This window comes from Oncorhynchus kisutch, linkage group LG29 (genome assembly GCF_002021735.2).
Source record: "Oncorhynchus kisutch isolate 150728-3 linkage group LG29, Okis_V2, whole genome shotgun sequence".
NCBI classification, from domain to species: domain Eukaryota; kingdom Metazoa; phylum Chordata; class Actinopteri; order Salmoniformes; family Salmonidae; genus Oncorhynchus; species Oncorhynchus kisutch.
Genome location: NC_034202.2, coordinates 33,400,839 through 33,425,632, shown reverse-complemented (window position 1 = coordinate 33,425,632; position 24,794 = coordinate 33,400,839). Strand labels below are relative to the sequence as shown.

At 43.2% G+C, this 24,794-nt stretch overlaps 2 protein-coding genes across 2 annotated transcripts; both read right to left on the bottom strand.

Annotated features, from left to right (window-relative positions):
* Positions 1–74: 74 nt before the first annotated feature.
* LOC109874013 (28S ribosomal protein S12, mitochondrial-like) lies at positions 75–1,654 on the bottom strand. The gene is made up of 3 exons (XM_020465750.2): positions 1,503–1,654; positions 1,325–1,375; positions 75–759 (listed from the first exon to the last, which is right to left on the bottom strand). Exons 2-3 carry the CDS (start codon positions 1,371–1,373, stop codon positions 374–376), a joined length of 435 nt encoding a protein of 144 aa, XP_020321339.1. The 5' UTR covers positions 1,374–1,375; positions 1,503–1,654; the 3' UTR covers positions 75–373.
* An 11,294-nt stretch (positions 1,655–12,948) lies between these two features.
* LOC109873891 (neuronal PAS domain-containing protein 4B-like) lies at positions 12,949–21,472 on the bottom strand. The gene is made up of 9 exons (XM_020465598.2): positions 21,356–21,472; positions 17,533–17,806; positions 16,944–17,095; positions 16,709–16,817; positions 16,186–16,477; positions 15,971–16,080; positions 15,694–15,829; positions 14,070–15,562; positions 12,949–13,872 (listed from the first exon to the last, which is right to left on the bottom strand). Exons 1-9 carry the CDS (start codon positions 21,452–21,454, stop codon positions 13,841–13,843), a joined length of 2,697 nt encoding a protein of 898 aa, XP_020321187.2. The 5' UTR covers positions 21,455–21,472; the 3' UTR covers positions 12,949–13,840.
* Between the last annotated feature and the right edge of the window lie 3,322 nt (positions 21,473–24,794).

Genomic DNA, 24,794 nt, shown 5'->3' with positions numbered 1-24,794 from the left:
GATTGTAGTCTAATCGGGTGGTTTCTCAAATGTCAAAATAAATTGACAAATACAGAACATAAAATACACTAACATTGCAAATATTAATTTAATTTTAATGAAACAATATAAAATGCAGCAATATCAAGATCTGAAAATAATATCGTATTTCCTAACTAATTTGAATCGGGCAGAGCTGACTGCTCATCTCTGGAAACAGAGGACCGGTTGCTGAAGTCCACAAAACAAAAAGGGAATTACTGATACATGGGATAAATCACAAGATAAGATAAAGATAAATCATTGGATCCAACTCATGTTTAAACTTACGCATGTATTATGCAAACACAACAAAAAACACATTCGCACCCCACCGCCCTCTCCCATGTCCCTATTAGTTATTTTTCTTCTTCACAACATGGGCACAGTCATATTTTCCCCTGACCACAGTCAGCTTGACTCCTGGCAGGTCCTGTGTCCTGCCCCCCTGCACCAGCACTACGTTGTGCTCCTGGAGGTTGTGTCCCTCCCCAGGAATGAACACCACTGCCTCCTTGCCGTTACTGAGGCGGACTCTGGCACATTTACGGTTGGCCGAGTTTGGCTTCTTGGGTTTCCGGATCATTGTCTTCAGGATTACTGCCTTCAGCTGGGGGCGGCCGAACATGGCGCTGACGCTCGGGGGAGGGGGCGATGGCTTTCCACGGCGATGCATCTGATTCAGCGTAGCCATAGTTCTGGAGAGGACAGGTCCAGACCATTGGGAGACAGACTGAGACACTGTATTAGGGTACAAAGAGTGCAAAAGAGATCTACTCCAATTTATAATGTCGAGAGTAAAAACTGTAAACATAACTGGTGTTGGCTACAGATTTTCTATAATCAACTTTTGTTGATTAAAAAAATTGCCCCAGGGATGAGGGATCCCCACGGTCTGATAAATGGGCCTCAATAAGATGCTGAGGGTATTCTGAAGTAGGGATGGGCAATCATCTTCACAAAAGGTGCAGTGAGGGAGCAGGCTTTCACTCCAGCTAATGCAGTACCATACTTCATTCACCTTAACATTTAATCATCATCTGCTCTACAATAAATACTTATTTTTAGTGTAATCAACGGAGTTCATGGCTTCAAGCACACTGGCCCTAACAAGGTAAGATAACCCACCCCTGCAGGTCTGAAGTCAAGTGCATGGATAATGACTTTTACGGTCAACCCTCTGTAATATGATTATACTACTGTATTATGTGACATTTAGCAGACACTTTTACCCAAAGAAACTTTACAGTCATGTGTGCAAATTTTTTTGGGGTGTGTGTGTAATACGAATGCACGATGACATTACCTTGCAGAAATGATGTCAACGCTGGTCTCAGACTCCCCAATAAAGCCATCCCTGCAAAAGAGTCAAAGACAGGATTTAGGGGGAACCTGTCTGTGTCACACTGGTAACCTTGCAGCTAACCCTACCATTAACTCTAGTCTAGTCTAAAACCGTGTTCTATAGTATTTTCAAATCGTACCTGCTGCTTTTCAGTTCCTGTCCAAGGATAAACCACCCACGTGTTTTTTCAAAGTATATAACAACTTTTAATATGGAAAATAAGAAATGTCACACAAAAATCATAACCACTCTCACCCGTTTGACCTCCGGAAATATTTGATATATTCTTCCGCATTGAGTGCGACAGCTTCTGTTGCAGATTTTTGTAAGAGCACTACTGCCACCTACTGGTCGGGTACACGAAAATAACCACAAAACACAATGCACATTATGCTGACCACGAATTAGAAGTGCTTGTGGATCTGATGTTGATCATTTTCTAAATAAGCCCATTTTCTAAATAAGTCCTTATGTTATAACCCTTGAAATAGACAGGGGTGGACTGGAGCTGGAGAGGTAAGCCAAAGCAGTGTCAAATTAGAGTTGAGGCCAATTCTGTTTAAAATCCATCCCAAATTGATTATAGTCAAATTGTCCATGAAATATTGATAACTCATGACAGTAGGCTACATTATTTCATTTTCTCTAGGGACTTCAAATCAAGTGGCTTTCCCAATCAGGTGGTATTTTACCGACAGGTTATGAGTCTAGAAAATATGTTCAATGAAAGATGACAGATCGTGGGTCTCACACCGAGGTAAAGGCAGTTTCAGACTAGATATTCGACGGATATTCGCCTGTAGTTTTCCTTACGTCCACCAACAGCAGTTAGGGACCGACAATATAGTGACAAATAAAAAATGTCAAATTCCAATAGCTATTTAACCATTACTCCTAAAACTTTCAAAACTGGTTCTAGCTAACCCGGTGGCATAGATACACATTGCACACATGTATTTTTTGTCGATTTACATCTCGCACTATTTGATATTGTTTATTTACATTTTTGAATTTCAATAGCTATGACCTACTGGACTCAAACAAGGTTCAGAATGTCCACTGATGACCCTTCTATATTGCACACCCTTTAGTTTGTCCATGTTCATCTCACACGTTTTTACATTCATTTTTCAAAATGTAACCTTTCAACAGCTCCTTGGTCACGTGACCTAATGACTTCAAACAAGGTTGAGAATGTACACTGACTACCCTTCTATATTGCACACCCTTTAGTTTGTCCATTTTCATCTCACAAGATTTTACATTCATTTTTCAACATTTAGAATTTCAATAGCTCCTTGGTCATGTGACCTTCTGACTTCAAACATGGTGCAGAATGTATCCTTCTATATTGCACACTTGTTTGAGTGCTGTAAAATCACGCGGTTTAACGTACATTTTTCATAGTTTTACATTTCAATAGCTCTTTGGTGTTGTCATTTACACACTTAAGAAGCGTGCAGTGAACACATATTGCATAACCTCTAGTTATGTCTCTTCTATATTGTTGTACATTCATATTAGTTTGACAATTAGGGGGTTCAGTCCAGTGTTGTGTTTACCCTTTTCTTTAATATTTATCTATAATAATTGGCAGTTCTAAGTTCTTATTTTCCATGTTTTTTATTTTTCCACAGTATGTAACAGCGGTACACAATAGGAGAGAGACATATCTCCTTTCGTCGTTAATATCAACCATAAATGAAAAGGGCAAAGTACGAGAGTCATGCTATTAATTGTCCAAAGCAGGGATGGAGAGTGAGCTGGTGAGGTAGGCTGCAATGAATATCAATGAATAAAAATGGAATATTGACAAATGAAACAGAAATTGTAGACCTTTAATATTTTCCAACATGTCAGACAATTTCTGTTTCATTTGTCAATATTCCATTTTTATTCATTGATATACTGGCCACCATTGCTGTGGTTAAATGTTCAGTATATGTATTGACCAGCAAACCCACTGCAGCCTACCTCACCAGCTCACTCTCCATCCCTGCTTTGGACAATTAATAGCATGACATGAAATAAGTATGGAACATTTCACAGTGTTAACTGTCTCTTTATCCCTGGTTGATGTACATGTCAGAGCCTCTTCAGTGTGGATGGGGTATAGCAGACATTAACCCTGGTTGATGTACATTTCAAAGCCTCTTCAGTGTGGATGGGGTATAGCATACATTAACCCTGGTTGATGTACATTTCAGAGCCTCTTCAGTGTGGATGGGGTATAGCAGACATTAACCCTGGTTGATGTACATGTCAGAGCCTCTTCAGGGTGGATGGGGTATAGCAGACATTATCCCTGGTTGATGTACATATCAGAGCCTCTTCAGTGTGGATGGGGTATAGCATACATTATCCCTGGTTGATGTACATGTCAGAGCCTCTTCAGGGTGGATGGGGTATAGCAGACATTATCCCTGGTTGATGTACATATCAGAGCCTCTTCAGTGTGGATGGGGTATAGCATACATTATCCCTGGTTGATGTACATGTCAGAGCCTCTTCAGTGTGGATGGGGTATAGCAGACATTTTCAACAACACTGACTGCACTTCCAGTGTGTGTTCATTACTCTGTTGAACTCTTTTGTCTTCATTCCTAGGCACAGCACATGGAACCACCGTTGGCATGGAAACATTCAATCTAAAACAAAACAAAGCGTAACACGTTATAAATAATATCAATGTAGTATGACGAATTAGCCATCCATTTGTGTTATATCATAAATTGTTTTACATGCCATCACTGTTGTCAAAAGATTATAAACATGTTAAATAAAGTTACTAACCCAGTCAGTCTTTGGGCCACATCCAGGTTCTTTATCAGTGGCACACATGAAGCAGTTGTTGGCTTTGTTGAACTCTGAAATCATATGCATGAACTGAACATATTGCTGTCTGACACAACAACATAAAAATAAAGAATTTACATTTCATTTGAATTAAATGTCATTACATACCAGACATATTTTGTATATCCTCAGCCATTTCTATTGAAATTTTACATTTTGAAATGTTCATGTCAAATCATGTGAAATGAAAATGGACAAACTAAAGGGTGTGCAATGTGTCGGCCCACTGAGTGGACATTCTGAACCTTGTTTGAAGTCACATGACCAAGGAGTTATTGAAATTCTAAATGTTGAAAAATTCATGTAAAATCTTGTGATGAAAATGGACAAACTAAAGGGTGTGCAATATAGAAGGGTAGTCAGTGGACGTTCTGGACCTTGTTTGAGTTAAGTAGGTCACATGATCAATGAGCTATTGAAATTCGAATGTAAAAAAAGTTTGTACTTTGTTTACTCTCCCTAACTAATTGAACTAGAAATACAAAATACTGCTTACATTGCCACATGTTTATTAGCTTCGGAAAACAAATTAATGTCCAAATCGTGAAAATAATACTTGTGCAATGTTCTGCGCAATTTTTCAACATAATGACACTTATTTGGAATCTGTTGCTTAAGTGGTCTGAGAGCGCGAATATCCGTCGAATATCAAACTTGAAACTGTTTTTACCTCGGTGCTTCTCACTAGTTTGTTTTTCCTATTTGGTAAACAAACAGTTCGATGTTTATAATTGTTAGAAAAATAATATCAGTTGAGATCCACGAAAGTGTTTCCAGTTTTTTTTTCAATCACTAACCACGTTTCCATGCAAGTAAACTCGTACAGTATAAAATAAAAATCATAGCAGCTGTGATGGAAAGAGGAAATTTCGGTGTAATTTTATAAATGCTGACAGATAATATGTTCGTTCGACATGGTGAGATCTTTTGTGTTGGTAAAATTAATTATGCAGGAAGGTGGTGGAAACGCCTTTATGCGCAAATAGTTATATAATAACCCAACCTTGCAACAACCATCATATTGAGATACATTTGGAGTCACTCAATGATATGGTGTTCACAGTCTGTAGCTGTTGGCTACAGCACAGGTGTCAAAAGACATTAGTAGGCACATTTGCTATATAACGCAACCGTTTTTGTGACAAAACTATGGGTAGAGTTGAAAATGCGATGAAAACACGTTGAACATAAACATTTTATTCAGTACATGACAACTTGAGCGCAAAAGTAAGAAGTCAATGCACTACGTCATCAAATATCGAGTTTTTACTCAAGTCCAATTGCTGGAAACAGCGCATGCATTCTTTATGTGGGTTCTAGAATATTCACATGAAAATCTGTTGCCAGTTGGATGAAAACCTAGCTACTGGTGCAATTTTCATAAGTAGGTGGTATTTTTTCACAATTCTAAGCAAAAACACCTAGTTCGTGTTTCAGAACTTTAATCACATTTTCAAATGACTGAGTACAAGAAACAAATTCACAGTCACTTGTTCACTGCACCAAAACACTTTCAAGTTGGATACATATTCAACCTAAGCATCTGCTTTTCAAAACGTTTTAAATTATTTTCTTGTCATTTGTTAACAATACTGTCACGAAGTGGAATGTGACAGGTTATTTTAGATCTGGGTTGGGCAGGCAGACTGAAGTAAAGACCAACACAAAGGACCAGTTTCAAAACATTTATTTATAAGGCATGGTTTTCGGTTAAACCATTCAACACATTCAAGTCAAATCGTCAATACACATAATTTCAGTTCTTGGTATCATTTTCCTTCAGTTCAGTCCTACTTTAAAAACCATGCTATTTAAAACATAAACCCCAACAAAACAAAAAGGGGCACAGGAAGTGTTGCAGCCCAGGAGGCAGGTGTCCATTTTCTCATTTCAAGCTCAACACAAGTATCAACCATGCTTCTGTCCTTTTACACCCACTGGATCTTGTAGCACTGTTGAGTTCTATGAAAGAGGCTGCTATTTCTAGCGCTCTCTCATTCTATCCGTCCTGCCCTTGCGTCCTTGTGAAAATTCAAGAGGGACGAAAATAGACTGGACCTAAATGAGGACAGTGATAAAAGGGTAGGAAGACATGCAAGGAGGACTTGAGATGTTTTTTCCCCCTTCCGCCATCTCACTTGTTCTCTCTCAACCTCTCCGCCCACAATTTAGTTTTCCTTTAATCTTCCCTTTTTTACACATCTGTGTTCTCTTGTTCATTCAGCCGTACCTCATTCATGGAAACCATCTCCTTATTAGTAATTGTCACCATACTCATCTATCCCTGTTCTCTCCATCCTAGCTTTGCATCCCCTCGCTACTTCATCTGCTCTACACAGAACCACACACACACACACACACACAAACGTGGCGGTCGGTGCCATCTAAGATGTGGGGACGATTTTTGTTTGTTTGAGCATGACTTTATTTCTATCACAGCATATTGGATGGCTGTCATTCAAATTCCATTCAGCCAGCTCAATGTAACATCGATAGATTTAGGCTACTACACATGATACTCAAATTTTCCCTATACCCATCATGAGGTTGCTACAATCTAGCCTATTAATGAAAGTTTACAACGTAGATGCACAGGTTGAGAGAAAATTGAGTAATCAAGGTGACTGACAGTGAGTGACACATGTACAGTGCCTTGCGAAAGTATTCGGCCCCCTTGAACTTTGCGACCTTTTGCCACATTTCAGGCTTCAAACATAAAGATATAAAACTGTATTTTTTTGTGAAGAATCAACAATAAGTGGGACAAAATCATGAAGTGGAACGACATTTATTGGATATTTCAAACTTTTTTAACAAATCAAAAACTGAAAAATTGGGCGTGCAAAATTATTCAGCCCCCTTAAGTTAATACTTTGTAGCGCCACCTTTTGCTGCGATTACAGCTGTAAGTCGCTTGGGGTATGTCTCTATCAGTTTTGCACATCGAGAGACTGACATTTTTTCCCATTCCTCCTTGCAAAACAGCTCGAGCTCAGTGAGGTTGGATGGAGAGCATTTGTGAACAGCAGTTTTCAGTTCTTTCCACAGATTCTCGATTGGATTCAGGTCTGGACTTTGACTTGGCCATTCTAACACCTGGATATGTTTATTTTTGAACCATTCCATTGTAGATTTTGCTTTATGTTTTGGATCATTGTCTTGTTGGAAGACAAATCTCCGTCCCAGTCTCAGGTTTTTGCAGACTCCATCAGGTTTTCTTCCAGAATGGTCCTGTATTTGGCTCCATCCATCTTCCCATCAATTTTAACCATCTTCCCTGTCCCTGCTGAAGAAAAGCAGGCCCAAACCATGATGCTGCCACCACCATGTTTGACAGTGGGGATAGTCTATTCAGGGTGATGAGCTGTGTTGCTTTTACGCCAAACATAACGTTTTGCATTGTTGCCAAAAAGTTCCATTTTGGTTTCATCTGACCAGAGCACCTTCTTCCACATGTTTGGTGTGTCTCCCAGGTGGCTTGTGGCAAACTTTAAACGACACTTTTTATGGATATCTTTAAGAAATGGCTTTCTTCTTGCCACTCTTCCATAAAGGCCAGATTTGTGCAATATACGACTGATTGTTGTCCTATGGACAGAGTCTCCCACCTCAGCTGTAGATCTCTGCAGTTCATCCAGAGTGATCATGAGCCTCTTGGCTGCATCTCTGATCAGTCTTCTCCTTGTATGAGCTGAAAGTTTAGAGGGACGGCCAGGTCTTGGTAGATTTGCAGTGGTCTGATACTCCTTCCATTTCAATATTATCGCTTGCACAGTGCTCCTTGGGATGTTTAAAGCTTGGGAAATCTTTTTGTATCCAAATCCAGCTTTAAACTTCTTCACAACAGTATCTCGGACCTGCCTGGTGTGTTCCTTGTTCTTCATGATGCTCTCTGCGCTTTTAACGGACCTCTGAGACTATCACAGTGCAGGTGCATTTATACGGAGACTTGATTACACACAGGTGGATTGTATTTATCATCATTAGTCATTTAGGTCAACATTGGATCATTCAGAGATCCTCACTGAACCTCTGGAGAGAGTTTGCTGCACTGAAAGTAAAGGGGCTGAATAATTTTGCACGCCCAATTTTTCAGTTTTTGATTTGTTAAAAAGTTTGAAATATCCAATAAATGTCGTTCCACCTCATGATTGTGTCCCACTTGTTGTTGATTCTTCACAAAAAAATACAGTTTTATATCTTTATGTTTGAAGCCTGAAATGTGGCAAAAGGTCGCAAAGTTCAAGGGGGCCGAATACTTTCACAAGGCACTGTAATACCGCCTTGCACACTGTATTCTATTCTACTCTATCTTAGTCTATGCCGCTCTGAAATTGCTCATCGAAATATTTACTAGTTCTTAATTCCATTCCTTTAGATTGTATGTATTGTTAGATATTACTTCTTAGATATTACTGCACTGTTGGAGCTAGAAACACAAGCATTAATTTAATCAATTTTAGAATAACACTGTAATGTAACAAAATGTGGAAATGTCAAGGTGTCTGAATAAAGTGTTATTTGTCACATATTTCTTCAGCAGATGTTATTGCGGGTGTAGTGAAATGCTTGTGTTCTAGCTCCAACAGTGCGGTAATATATAAGTAATATCTAACAATACACACAATCTAAAGTAAAGGAATGGAATTAAGAACATATAAGTATTTGGACAAGCAATGTCAGCGGCATAGACTAAGATACAGTAGAATAGAATACAGTATATACATATGAGATGAGTAATGCAAAATATGTAAACATTATTAAAGTGGCCAGTAATTTCAAGTCTATGTATATAGGGCAGCAGCTTCTAATGTGCTAGTGTTGGCTATTTAACAGTCTGATGGCCTTGAGATAGAAGCTGCTTTTCAGTCTCTCGGTCCCAGCTTTGATGCACCTGTACTGACCTCGCCTTCTGGATGATAGCAGGGGGAACAGGCCGTGGCTCGGGTGTTGGATTTCCTTGATGATCTTTTTGGCCTTCCTGTGACATCGTGGGCTGTAGGTGTCCTGGAGGGCAGGCAGTGTGCCCCCGGTGATGCGTTGGGCAGACCACACCACCCTCTAGAGAGCTCTGCGGTTGCGTGCGGTGGAGTTGCCGTTGCCGTACCAGGCGGAAACATTTACTTTTTGCATCAATGATTGTAATCTTGAATGATCACACCTTTTGATCACTCATGGGAAAGAGGGTAATGCAAGTGTATTGCATAATGTGAAAAAGGTGTAATCTACTGTAATTTACAGTACTGTATCATACTACATTCTAAGGGCAATTTTGAAACATGTATTTTTTTCTATTGGATTAAATGGTTGTTAAAACAATTAGATAGCACACAATGAATGGGAGGTAGGTAGCCTAGCAGTTAAGAGCGTTGGGCCAGTAAGCAAAAGATTGCTGGTTCAAATCCCCAAGCTGTCTAGTGGAAAAATCTGATATTCCCTTGAGCAAGTCACTTCACCCTAATTTATCTGGATAAGAGTGATTAAAATGATGTTGTCTTTTGGTGATTTAAATAAATGTTCTAAAGGTATTTCAGAGTAAACTTATATTGTGGATCAATGGTTGCATGTTGAAAGGTGTCTCCAAACAAAATGAATGCACAATAGTTTTAATATAAGACTTGTTGCGTTACAGGTGTTACCAGCTTGGATCACCACATACTTGTGAAAATAGCACCAAAACAATTGTAAAAAACTGTAATATCATTCTTGTCACACACTGATCTGTTTCACCCGTCTTTGTGATTGTCTCCAGCCCCCTCCAGGTGTCGGCCATCTTCCCCATTATCCCCTGTGTATTTCAACCTGTGTTCTCGGTTTGTCTGTTGCCAGTTCATCCTTTTTGTTTAAATCAACCAGCGGTTTGTGTCTCAGCGCCTGCTTTTTCCAGTCTCTCTTTTCTCTCCCTCCTGGTCTAGATTCTTGCCTGTCCTGACTCCGAGCCCGCCTGCCTAACCACTCTGCCTGCCCCTGACCCTGAGCCTGCCTGCCTAACCACTCTGCCTGCCCCTGACCCTGAGCCTGCCTGTCTAACCACTCTGCCTGCCCCTGACCCTGAGCCTGCCTGCCTAACCACTCTGCCTGCCCCTGACTCCGAGCCCGCCTGCCTAACCACTCTGCCTGCCCCTGACCCTGAGCCTGAACCTGAGCCTGCCTGCCTGACCACTCTGCCTGCCCCTGACCCTGAGCCTGACCCTGAGCCTGCCTGCCTAACCACTCTGCCTGCCCCTGACCCTGAGTCCGCCTGCCTAACCACTCTGCCTGCCCCTGACCCTGAGCCTGCCTGCCTGACCACTCTGCCTGCCCCTGACCCTGAGCCCGCCTGCCTAACCACTCTGCCTGCCCCTGACCCAGAGCCTGCCTGCCTAACCACTCTGCCTGCCCCTGACCCTGAGCCTGCCTGCCTAACCACTCTGCCTGCCCCTGACCCTGAGCCTGCCTGTCTAACCACTCTGCCTGCCCCTGACCCTGAGCCTGCCTGCCTAACCACTCTGCCTGCCCCTGACTCCGAGCCCGCCTGCCTAACCACTCTGCCTGCCCCTGACCCTGAGCCTGAACCTGAGCCTGCCTGCCTGACCACTCTGCCTGCCCCTGACCCTGAGCCTGAACCTGAGCCTGCCTGCCTGACCACTCTGCCTGCCCCTGACCCTGAGCCTGACCCTGAGCCTGCCTGCCTAACCACTCTGCCTGCCCCTCACCCTGAGTCCGCCTGCCTAACCACTCTGCCTGCCCCTGACCCTGAGCCTGCCTGCCTGACCACTCTGCCTGCCCCTGACCCTGAGCCTGACCCTGAGCCTGCCTGCCTAACCACTCTGCCTGCCCCTGACCCTGAGCCCGCCTGCCTAACCACTCTGCCTGCCCCTGACCCAGAGCCTGCCTGCCTAACCACTCTGCCTGACCCTGACCCTGAGCCTGCCTGCCTAACCACTCTGCCTGCCCCTGACCCTGAGCCTGCCTGTCTAACCACTCTGCCTGCCCCTGACCCTGAGCCTGCCTGCCTAACCACTCTGCCTGCCCCTGACTCCGAGCCCGCCTGCCTAACCACTCTGCCTGCCCCTGACCCTGAGCCTGAACCTGAGCCTGCCTGCCTGACCACTCTGCCTGCCCCTGACCCTGAGCCTGACCCTGAGCCTGCCTGCCTAACCACTCTGCCTGCCCCTGACCCTGAGTCCGCCTGCCTAACCACTCTGCCTGCCCCTGACCCTGAGCCTGCCTGCCTGACCACTCTGCCTGCCCCTGACCCTGAGCCTGACCCTGAGCCTGCCTGCCTAACCACTCTGCCTGCCCCTGACCCTGAGCCCGCCTGCCTAACCACTCTGCCTGCCCCTGACCCAGAGCCTGCCTGCCTAACCACTCTGCCTGCCCCTGACCCTGAGCCCGCCTGCCTAACCACTCTGCCTGCCCCTGACCCTGAGCCTGCCTGCCTAACCATTCTGCCTGCCCCTGACCCTGAGCCTGCCTGCCTAACCACTCTGCCTGCCCCTGACCCTGAGCCCGCCTGCCTAACCACTCTGCCTGCCCCTGACCCTGCCTAACCACTCTGCCTGCCCCTGCCCCTGAGCCTGCCTGCCCCTGACCCTGAGCCCACCTGCCTAACCACTCTGCCTGCCCCTGACCCTGAGCCTGCCTGCCTAACCACTCTGCCTGCCCCTGACCCTGAGCCCGCCTGCCTAACCACTCTGCCTGCCCCTGACCCTGAGCCTGCCTGCCTAACCACTCTGCCTGCCCCTGACCCTGACTGCCTGACCACTCTGCCTGCCCCTGACCCTGAGCCCGCCTGCCTAACCACTCTGCCTGCCCCTGACCCTGAGCCTGCCTGCCTAACCACTCTGCCTGTCACTGACCCCGCCTGCCTAACCACTCTGCCTGCTACTGACCCTGAGCCTGCCTGCCTAACCACTCTGCCTGACCACTCTGCCTGCCCCTGGCCCTGACCCTGAGCCTGCCTGCCTAACCACTCTGCCTGCCCCTGATCCTGAGCCCGCCTGCCTAACCACTCTGCCTGACCCTGAGCCTGCCTGCCTAACCACTCTGCCTGCCCCTGACCCTGAGTCCACCTGCCTAACCACTCTGCCTGCCCCTGACCCTGAGCCCGCCTGCCTAACCACTCTGCCTGCCCCTGACCCTGAGCCTGCCTGCCCCTGACCCTGAGCCCGCCTGCCTAACCACTCTGCCTGCCCCTGACCCTGAGCCCGCCTGCCTAACCACTCTGCCTGCCCCTGACCCTGAGCCCGCCTGCCTAACCACTCTGCCTGCCCCTGACCCTGAGCCCGCCTGCCTAACCACTCTGCCTGACCCTGACCCTGACCCTGAGCCTGCCTGCCTAACCACTCTGCCTGCCCCTGACCCTGAGCCCGCCTGCCTAACCACTCTGCCTGCCGACCTGTACCTTTGCCCCACCTCTGGTTTACAGACCCCTGCCTGCCTTGACCTGTCTATTGCCTGCCCCTGTTGGAATATTAAACTATTGTTTATTTGATGTGGTCTGCATCTGGGTCTTATCTTCATACCTCATAATTCTAGTTGATATATTAAAGGGTACATCTGTCAGGTCTGTGTGTGCGTGCGCAAATGCAGGCACATTCAGGCCTGTGGCTCAGGCTGAGCTGCTGATTGTGTGACAGGCGTCACAATGTACGTCAGAACTGTCCCTGACTCTCATCACACAATGGAGAGAATAAGGGAGAGGCAGATGGATAGAATGACAGTGTCTAAATGATCAGTTAAAGACAAACACTTCAAAATATATTTTAATAGAGTTGCTTTTGATTGGTATCCAAATACATCGCCACAAGAGAAAAATACATTGACAACAAGACAAAAACACATGAACAATCTCCATTAGTCATTCAGTACAGTAGCTAATGTACTGGATGTCATTCAAAAAAATCTAATACAGAAATCAGAGTTATATAATATATGAATGTACAGCATACAGTGTATTATTGGTACACTGGTAATACACACTGTTCACTCCACTTTTAGAGTCATATATAGTCAATAGATCAGTCAAACACAGTATGTGAACAGAACATATATTTCCACATTATTCTATACAAACACTATTGTGTATAATATAATCATTTAATTTCTAAAATATAGAAATCAAACCTTTACTATGTGGTAGACAATGCAACATTGTGTACTTTGACACTAAAACAGAAGTCTATCGATTGATAACTGCTGAAAGACAACCCATTATGATTTTCAAACCAAAATGCATCCATTCAACAAAATAAGACCAAGTTGACCAATGTATAAAACACTATCTTTATAGAATAAAACCAAACAAAATTGCTGTGGTCTGTTACATTTTTACCATTTTATATTTTGTGCTCAAAGAAGCCTTCTTCCTCACTATGAGTGAATATAAACATGGCACTTTAAAATGACCTCTATCATGAGGTTACTCAGCAATCATATGTATTCACAGTAATGCATGTACAACTGAATCATCAGAAAACAGTATTATACAATATTGAATTGTAAGTATCTTAAATATGAATAGGAGCGAATATGCATTTCACCGTTTTGAATATTTTGTATAGATGTTGCACATTCAGCTTTTACAAGAAAAGCTTGAAATATGACAATATGCCATACTGAACGAAGTAAGTCACAGACTTATTTTAGAAGAGGGTCACGCAGGGTTCCATCTGAAATGAAAGAAAACAACGGACAAGAGTTAAATATTGGTTGCTGAACTAAATTATCACACTGAAATTTTAGTAGTGATGCATCTTATACTGTAAAATGAAAAATATCAGATGAAACTATGATTTTTTTTTATGTGCCAGTGGTAAAATGGCCTGTTCTCTTATCAATATATTAGCATGACAAAAATGTCCCGCACCTTGGTGGAAGCTTTGTGAATGTATGGTTGAGTGGGAGTTGATACAACTCAGGTTGTCACGCCGAGACGGGTTGAAAGAGGCATCTGCCTCAAACACAGATTCCATGGTATGCAGATCCGCCAGAAGGGACTGGGCATGGGGCAAACCGATGGTGGGAGCCGGATGGACAAAGGCAGGGGCACATTCCTGAAAGGCTGTGAGAGCGATGGCTGATGATGGTAGTGACAATAGAGGCTCCACCGACACGTCCGTATCCATCTCACTCTCAGATGACTCCTCCACATCTCTCTTAATCCCTGCCTCGACGGCCATCATAGCTCCACCCACTGCCATGAAGTTACACTGCGTTGACTGGACACTACAGAAGTGGTTTACACCAATTGAAGATTCACCCTTGAAGAGGCTGGGGTTACACCTGCTCACTGGGGTGAGTGGCCAGCATGGAGGGGAGGACTTAAAGGAGGAAGATGGAGGAGAGGAGCATGAAGAGGGGGACAAAGGGAAAGTTGAGAGCTCCTCAATTAGGCTCTTTAGAGCCATACTCTCCTCATACAGAGAGATATCCTCTCGGCTAAGGGGCGGGTCTAGCCCCTTCCAGGGCAGACACTCAGCTCTGCAAGGAGAGGAATTCTGGGATGTGGCCTGAAGACTGGGTGAAGACGAGAAGGTGGGTGGGGTTATTCTGGGGAGAATTGGGTCACAATAGAATCCCTCAGCTAAAGAGCTAATATATTTAGCCAAGAGAGAAATGTCCTCCCGCTCTCGCTCCTGCTCTTTCTCCGTGGAGAAGAAGGAGCAGGGAGGATGTGTGGGGGAAGCCTCTGGAGTTAGGAGGAGTTCATTCAGAGGGCCATGGAAGGGCCTGTGGGGAACATCCACATACAAGGGACCACTAATCTGTGGCAGGCCCATGATGGAACATTCATCTTCCCCAAAACTATTGGTGGTGGGGGGCAGCTTTCCATGGGGCTCTGCCAGGGAGAGTACCTGAGGATGCTTGGAAGAGAGGACCTGGGAGAAGGCTGGTGCACTATGTGATGAGTTAATAACCTCATGGGCTATTGGGCAGGACACAGCTGCATTGAAAGGATCAAAATTGAGTTGCAGTTTCTCCACAAAAGGAAAACATCCACTAGCAAGATGAGGGGTATACGGGGGAGTGCATGCACATTCCCCCATCTGTTGAGGGTGGGGCATAGTAAGAGGGGCAAGGGGTTTGCTGAGGGAGGAGGGGAGGGCTTCTGACATATTGGTTAGGTGAGAGGTAATTATTTGAGTCAGAATATCAGACTTAGTGTCAGTCAGTGAGGCAGAAGTGGTTGGTCCAACAGAGAGAAGGCTGGTCTTTGGTTCCCACTGGTGTTGTCCTCCATGTGTCTGGGGGAAGTGGTCTTCACCCAGAGACGACAGGCTGGACCGAAGACCATAACCAACTGGCTGCATGGGCACCTCACAAGAGCTCTGCTGGCGTATTGAACATGCCTCTGACTCGCTAAGAGAGAGAAAGAGAGAGAGGAAAAGAGACAGTAATTATTTATATCTCACATATACTGTATAGAGGTCATGGTTAAAGGTAAGAGACAAATGACACAGTGGTGTTTCATAGCAGCGTAGCTGTGGTACCTGATGATGTAGTTGTGGCAGCTGATAGGGTTTTCGTCGATGTTCAGCTGGAGGACCATATAGAGCCAGACCCATGAGTGGTCTGCTGCCTCCACCTGCACCACCATGTCCACCTGCCTCCTCTCTCCTTCACTCACTACAGAGACAGACACATTCCCATATTCAGCTCTCCTCACTGGTCTGTCTTCCTCATGTCTTTGTATTGTTGGTTGTGTTATGTTGGACTGAATGTTAAGTGTCTGCTGTTGAGTAGTTGTGTTATTGTGGATGTACTCACATAGGAGACAGTGCTGTGTAGAGGCATGGGAGAGATCCCTGGGATGGACCAGGCTGTACCAGGAGCGAGAGCGTAGAAACTCCACATCGTAGCCCAGGTACACACTCACACTGGAGAAAAATGGGACAATAGAGTTGATAACATACCCCATGTTCTCATGCCTATACACTACCAAAACAGTGTTGTACTTCAGAATGAACCAGGCTCATTCTTACCTGTCCTGGGCATCCCAAAGCCTCATGTCCCTGTGGTGTTGAGAGTGGAAACAAGCCAGTAGGAAGGACTGCTCAGGGGGTGGGGTGAGGGGGGCACTCTTGGCGATTGTAAGGTAAGGCGTTTTTGTCCTCAGGGGGGTACAGAAACACACCCATACTGGGTTGGAGGTCCAGTATGCAGAGACAGGGCAAGGTGGGGTGAGGCAGCGAGCTCTGACTAGCATCAACTTGTTCTCCGCACCCTGTCGCCGGATGAACTTTGTAGTATTGAATCGACATCGAAATAACTTGTCTGGAGGAGGAGAAAAAGGAGAAAGGTTTGAAATTGATGTCATTATAAGATATATATACACATTTGAGGAACAGTTATATAAATGACATTTCATTCGTAAACTAAGGTCTTTGGTTGTCTTTTGATAGATGATGTCACCATAGTCTAGGATGGATGCAGCAGTTGGGTTACTAAGGTATTTCTAATGGATCCAGTAAAACAATTATTAGATTAGTGATGAGAGATTTATACCTGTGTCAGTAGTGGTCATCGGTAGACCTGCAAGGTTGCTCCTTATGACAAAGTGGTCCATAGGATCAATGATATCATACACACTATCACTCTGGGCAACCAGGTCCACCTGAATGAGAAAAACAGGTTACATGACATTGAATGAGACTTTCATAGGCCTATGCACAATACTTTCAGTGTATGATTTGTCAAAGTAACAACAACAGCCACATGTTTTCAGCTTCGGACTATTCACCATGCAATGCCCGAGGTGGTCTGCGACGTTGTCTGATAGATACAGAAGTTTTCCATCGCTTGTTAGGAGTATCATGAAACCTGACAATTCGTGCATCAGCCCTGACAGCTCCTTAAACAACATTAAGTCCGTGGTCTCGTCTTGAAGAGCGTCTGTTTGGCAAAGAAAATAAAAGGTCTAACATTAGTTGTAAATATCGTCACTGAAACAAAAAGCATGAAATAATTTGTAGTATTTGTATTTTTTTCAACAGGGATCGTGTTCATCCTAAATATTACTTGTGTTATGCATCCAACAGATTGGAGTCACGCGCATTTACTCGCTACAACAGACTAGTACCATGGACAGCGGCAAACATGTTCAGAACTTTAGACAGCGCAAGACTGATTTGTACATAATGTCCATACAAATAACAAATCAAAACTATTAGCCAACAAATAAATCAGTAAATCAACTTCTGCATTACAGTGCTTGATAGAATGTAGTGGTTGTCGACCATGCACGTTAAACTTCAGTGCTCCTGGTGACTAAAACCACAAGAGACACTTTGTGTGACCATATTTGAAATAACAAAAAGGTAAACGCCTACCTTGAGAGAAGAATACAGACTTTCGGGTGTACATGCAGGCTAGTGACATGATGTGTAGGTAGGAGAGTCGAGCTTTGTCCGAATCGGAAATGGGCAACAGTTCCTTGATGTTCTGAATCTCTGCGTTGATTTGATCCCTCCGAGCCTTTGAGGCTCCTTTTGTGGACCGATACATTGTTGCGTGCCTGCCTGAAACAGGTGTCTGTTTGGAGTTTGAGAAGATTGCAGAAGTCGCGGAGTTGTTCTGTCTCACTACTTCATCCTGATTCAGGCGCTGTAAATTGACAACGGAATTGTTAGAATGAATATGAGTAGTTTAATAGCTGAGTTTGCATTGTCAATCCATTGTAATTTGTCTCCCCGTGAGCAAGGAGCGGTTTGGGTGGCTGACTATGTTGACTAGTTGCGTCGTGATTATAAAGTACATGAACGAGGATGTTCTTTATATAGGCTGATGGTGGGGTGCTGAGCAACCATACAGTAGATAGGAATATAATGTGAATGGCGATGGGAGGGGGGGATTAGCATTGAGGACTGCCTGCTGTATGATACCTCGCTCTCTCTCTATAACGTGTCATAGAGAGAGAGAGAGAGAATGTGTGTGTGTGTTAGTGTGTGTTAACCAAAGCTCGTGCAGTAAGTGTTGTCTCTAGGTGAACTAAGCAAACGCCTACACACTCCCCTTCCCTTCTCTCTCTGGTGAGAATTCAGCCTTGTACATGTTCCTTGCTCTATTATTGCCTTGGTTGTTCAGTTTATTTTTAGAACATGGACTTCAGTGGATTGTTTTGATTGTAATGATACACTCCATTTTTTTATCTGATTCTCTTCTTAGACAGAGTTGGCGGTCTGCACCAATTACAGCGAAAATACAAGGGGTCAAGATTACATTTGTTCATTTGTAATTTTAGATGTGGTGTTACATTAGACTAAAATACCTACTATGTCTTAACTCTAACACTAAACAGTATACTCCATTCAGATAATAATATTTTGTATTCTTTTTTCTACCTATAAGTAAACTAAAACCACAAATGAGACTACAGCCACACACATTTTCACTTAACTGATGTACAACATGCCTGACTCCAACATCCTGTTGATAGTCCTTCATAATACCATATCACTACACTTAAGACCAACTGGATTCTCCTTGAATTGTAAATGACTTTATTAAAATCAGATGACGTCAGAGATTGAAATGTTACTGGCTTCAGTTTGGTCCGGGCCCATGGGACAGAGAGGGAACTGCTGTTTGACATCCTGGGCTCCCTGTGGTAATGGATGTTTTTATCGTGGGTGGTGTGGCCATCTGTTGAAACCACAACGGTGTTGAGATATGGAGCATCTATATTCTCACTGATGGTGCAGGACTTTGATACAACACAGAATTTGATTTTCCCAACTCTTGAATTTCTATTTTTGCTATTTTGTGCATAGAGACATTTTCACAGGCAGAGGTGTTGTAGAGTTGTTCTTTAACTCAGCATTTATTTCCCTCTCTTTCTATCTGCATTCATCAATCACAAGGCACTTGTATCTTGTTTGTCTCCATCTCCATATCTGCTTGTCTCATCTATGTGTGACCATGGCAACAATACTGCTGTTACTTAGTAACCACATTGAGAATAATTATTAATATGTGGACCAAAGACGCCATTTAAGCTGGTAGATGATAACCACACTTTATTATTTAGAGGTGGATTGAGATAAAGGAAACTATTTTGTTTGAAATATAAAATATGATTATTGGATATGTAATTAAATTGTAGGGCGGTGAGTAATTAAATTGTATTGTAGGGCGAAGTGGTTACATGGACCACTACCATATCTTCATCATAGGTTGAGTTTAGGAGAAGCACAGTATGATTTTTATAGAAATTGTGTAACACGACCAAACATTTCATTCCATATTGTTCCTCTGTAGAGTTTTATCAGGTAATGATGACGCATTTGTCTCCCGTCATGATATGATTACATGATTTTCTCTAATGATATTCAAAATTGTATATACAAGCTAAATGTAAATAAATATAAAATCAGTGTCTCACTCACACACGCTGTCCTGCACTTTTTTGAATTTAAATAAAACGATGATTCATTTCCTCTTTCATTCATGCATTTCCTCTGTCATGTCAGAGCCCTTCTCCTAATGGACTGGTGATGACTAGGGATTCATGAGGGAGTGGAGAGAAAATAACTCTACCTGATCCAGCTCAATTTCCTCCTCTCTGGACAGAAATATACAAATACAGTTGAAGTCGGAAGTTTACATAAACTGAGTTAAAATGTATTTGGCTAAGGTGTTTCACCATTCCTGACATTTAGTCCTAGTAAAAATGCCCTGTCTTAGGTCAGTTAGGATCACCACTTTATTTTAAGAATGTGAAATGAATAATAGTAGAGAGAATGATTTCTTTCAGCTTTTATTTCTTTCATCACATTCCCAGTGGGTCAGAAGTTTACATACACTGAATTAGTATTTGGTAGCATTCCCTTTAAGTTTAACTTGGGTCAAACATTTCGGATAGCCTTCCACAAGCTTCCCACAATAAGTTGGGTGAATTTTGGCCCATTCCTCATGACAGAGCTGGTGTAACTGAGTCAGGTTTGTTGTTCCTCCTTGCTCGCACACACTTTTTCAGTTCTGCCCACACATTTTCTATAGGATTGAGGTCAGGGCTTTGTGATGGCCACTCCAATACCTTGACTTTGTTGTCCTTAAGCCATTTTGCCACAACTTTGGAAGTATGCTTGGGGTCATTGTCCATTTGGAAGACCCATTTGCGAGCTTTAACTTCCTCACAAATGGGTCTTCCAGATGTCTTGAGATGTTGCTTCAATATATCCACATCATTTTCCTACCTCATCAGCCATCTATTTTGTGAAGTGCACCAGTCCCTCCTGCAGCAAAGCACCCCCACAACATGATGAGGCCACCCCCGTGCTTCACGGTTTGGTTGGTGATCCTTGGCTTGCATGCCTCCCCCTTTTTCCTCAAACATAATGATGGTCATTATGGCCTAATAGTTATATTTTTGTTTCATCAGACCAGAGGACATTTCTCCAAAAAGTACGATCTTTGGCTTTTTTTTAATGGCGGTTTTGGAGCAGTGGCTCCTTCCTTGCTGAGCGACCTTTCAGGTTATGTCGATTAAGGACTTGTTTTACTGTGGATATAGATACATCTGTTCCTGTGTCTTCCAGCATCTTCACAAGGTCCTTTGCTGTTGCTCTGGGATTGATTTGCACTTTTCGCACCAAAGTGTGTTCGTCTCTAGAAGACAGAACGCGTCTCCTTCCAGAGCGGTATGACGGCTGCGTGGTCCCATGGTGTTTATACTTGTACAGATGAATGTGGTACCTTCAGGCGTTTGGAAATTGTTCCCAAGGATGAACCAGACTTTTTTTCCCCTGAGGTCTTGGCTGATTTCTTTTGATTTTCCCATGATGTCAAGCAAAGAGGCACTGGGTTTGAAGGTAGGCCTTGAAATACATCCACAGGTACACCTCCAGTTGACTCAAATGATGTCAATTAGCCTATCAGAAGTTTCTAAAGCCATGACATCATTTTCTGGAATTTTCCAAGCTGTTTAAAGGCACAGTCAACTTAGTGTATGTAAACTTCTGACCCACTGGAATTGTGATACATATATTATTTCATTTATAATTCAATCTGTAAACAATTGTTGGAAAAAGTTACTTGTGTCATTCACAAAGTTGATGTCCTAACAGACTTGTCAAAACTATAGTTTGTTAGCAAGACATTTGTGGAGTGTTTGTACACTCCACGTATTATTGTTTGTACAGATGAACATGGTACCTTCAGGTGTTTGGAAATTGCTCCCAAGGATGAACCAGACTTGTGGAGATCTACCATTTTTGTCCTGAGGTCTTGGCTGATTTCTTTAGATTTTCCCATGATTTTCCAATGTAAAGCAAAGAGGCACTGAGTTTGAAGGTAGGCCTTGAAATACATCCACAGGTACACCTCCAATTGACTCAAATGATGTCAATTAGCCTATCAGAAGCTTCTAAAGCCATGGCATAATTTTCTGGAATTTTCCAAGCTGTTTAAAGGCACAGTCAACTTAGTGTATGTAAACTTCTGACCCACTGGAATTGTGATACAGTGAATTATAAGTGAAATAATATGTCTGTAAACAATTGTTGGAAAAAATACTTGTGTCATGCACAAAGTAGATGTCCTAACCAACTTGCCAAAACTATAGTTTGTTATTTTAACAAGAAAATTGTGGAGTGGTTGAAAAATGAGTTTTAATGACTCCAACCTAAGTGTATGTAAACTTCTGACTTCAACTGTATCTTTATCCACAGGAATAAATATACCTAGAAACCATTTCAAGTCGGCATAGGTTAATATAATATGTTGGCAATGAAGCATATCATTGGAATATGTTGTGAGGATATAACAATTTATAATAGATTTGTAATTATTATGTATGTATACAAATGAGTCATTGTAAAGTGTCAACAAGATTAATAATCACCTTTTAAGTCCCCCTTGGGAAGCTAATTCATGTTCAGGACAAACATAACAATGTACGTTCATCCTCTTCCTCTACCTCAGACTGAGCCTGCTCTGTGAACCCTGCCGCCCATGTCATGGCACACTGTGATGAAATCCCTGTCCAATCCCAGGTGTGCCTTGACAGCATTACCCCCTGTACTACACAACACCCACACCCATAACATTACCCCCTGTACTACCCACCACAAAAACATTACCCCTGTACTAACCTCCACCCATAACATTACCCCCTGTACAATACACCACCCATAACATTACCCCCTGTACTTCTCACCACACATAACATTACCCCCTGTACTACCCATCACCCCAAAAGGTACACCCTGTACTTCTCACCACCCATAACATTACCCCTGTACTACCAATTACCCATAACATTACCACCTGTACTACCCACCACCCATAAAATTCCCCCCTGTACTATACCCCCGTACTACTCACCACCCATAACATTACCCCCTGTACTATACCCCCCAGTCTACTCACCACCCATAACATTACCCCCATACTACTCACCACCCATAACATTACCCCCATACTCCTCACCACCCATAACATTACCCCGTACTACTCACCACCCATAACAGTACCCCCTGTACTATACCCCCGTACTACTTACCACCCATAACAGTACCCCCTGTACTATACCCCCGTACTACTCACTACCCATAACATTACCCCCATACTACTCACCACCCATAACAGTACCCCCTGTACTATACCCCCGTACTACTCACCACCCATAACAGTACCCCCTGTACTATACCCCCGTACTACTCACCACCCATAACAGTACCCCCTGTACTATACCCCCGTACTACTCACTACCCATAGCATTTACCCCTGTACTACATAACACCTATAATATTACCTCCTGTACTACGCACGACCGTTAACATTACCCCCATGTACCACCCATCACCCATACCATTACCCCCTGTACTACCCACAACCCATAATATTACCCCCTGTACTACCCACAACCCATAATATTACCCCCTGTACTACCCACAACCCATAACATTACCCCCTGTACTACTCACCACATATAACATTACTCACCACCCATAACATTAAACGAATCTCCGAGCTGACAAGGTACAAATATGTCGTTCTGCCCCTGAACAGGCAGTTAACCCACTGTTCCTAGGCCGTTATTGATTAAAAAAAATTAAAAAATTTTTAAAAAAAAAGTAAAATTGAAATTAAAAATTACCCCCTGTACTACCCACCACCACCCATAACATTACCCCCTGTACTACTTACCAGCCATAACATTACCCCTGTACTATACACCACCCACAACAGTACCCCCTGTACAATACACCACCCATAACATTACCCCCTGTACTACCCACCACCAACACCCATCTGCTTCTTCCCCTGCCCACCTACATAACATCTGTGTCTGGACTTCTTGCCTCTCAGCTCCCACACTGAAGATGTCACAGAGGAAAGCCCAACACTCTGGTACAAACAGACCAAAACATACTCACACATGATCTCACATGCAAACACACACTCTTCACTGCCCATTCTAATGTAAGGTATGAGTAAATAATGTATTCTGTAATATTCTTGTTTTTTTACTCAAGTGAATCAGATTCAGGCTTCCGTTGTTTCTGCCACTATGTGGAGACATTGAGGTACTGATACTTCAGTCCACACTATGTGGAGACATTGAGGTACTGATACTTCAGTCCACACTATGTGGAGACATTGAGGTACTGATACTTCAGTCCACACTATGTGGAGACATTGAGGTACTGATACTTCAGTCCACACTATGTGTGTGTGACAAAGCTGAGAAAAACTTGTTTGTGTGAAAAAGAACATGATGAAGCGAGAAAAACATCAATTTCTCAAAATAATGATTTAAGTAACAGATAACTGTGAATTATGTCTTAGGTAAGGGATAATTCTACAGTGGAGCATTCAAGTAATGTAAATCATTTGAACATGAATATGTTGAAGGGAGAATAACATCCATTTCTCAGTGGAGCATTCATGTGTCAACCACTTTTTCGATGACTGTGAACTCTTGCACAGCTACAGAAAAAACATTCAAGTTTGGTTGATATGTGACTGCATTGTTGATTTGAACCCTATTGTTGATTTTTGGTTGACATCTGGGTTCAAATTAGACGAAATGACTGTGCATGTTGATGACCTCATGCAAATTCTACCAACTATCCACATTAATGGAACATGTTGATAAAGTATGTTTAAATGACAAGGAGACCGAGGGCTCTATTCAGTCTGTATCACTGAAGTGTTACAGTTGTCAGATAGAGATGTAAAGGTCATTTCCTATTGAGCCGACATATGCAGAATTGACCATGAATGCAGTCACCTCTAAAGCGGGAACATTGCCTTTAAATTCAGGCTGTAAAGCTGAACTTCCGTGATGTGGATTGAATAGGGCCCTTTATTGACTCAACCAATTTACCAACTTTTATGTTGGTGCGCTGTAGGCTATACATTTAAAAGACATTTAAACCCGAAGTTACAGTAATTTGGCAATTTACATGAAGATATTAATGGATAGTAACTGCAGATATAAATATCCTCCAATGTGGTAGTATATAGAAACAGTGTCCCTTGTATTGTAATAGTGCTCTATGGCTTTTCATTCACTGTCAATGTAAATGCATTTATCTGTCTGTACTTAAGAGCAAACTTGACAGAGTGAAAGAAAGAGTTTGAAAAA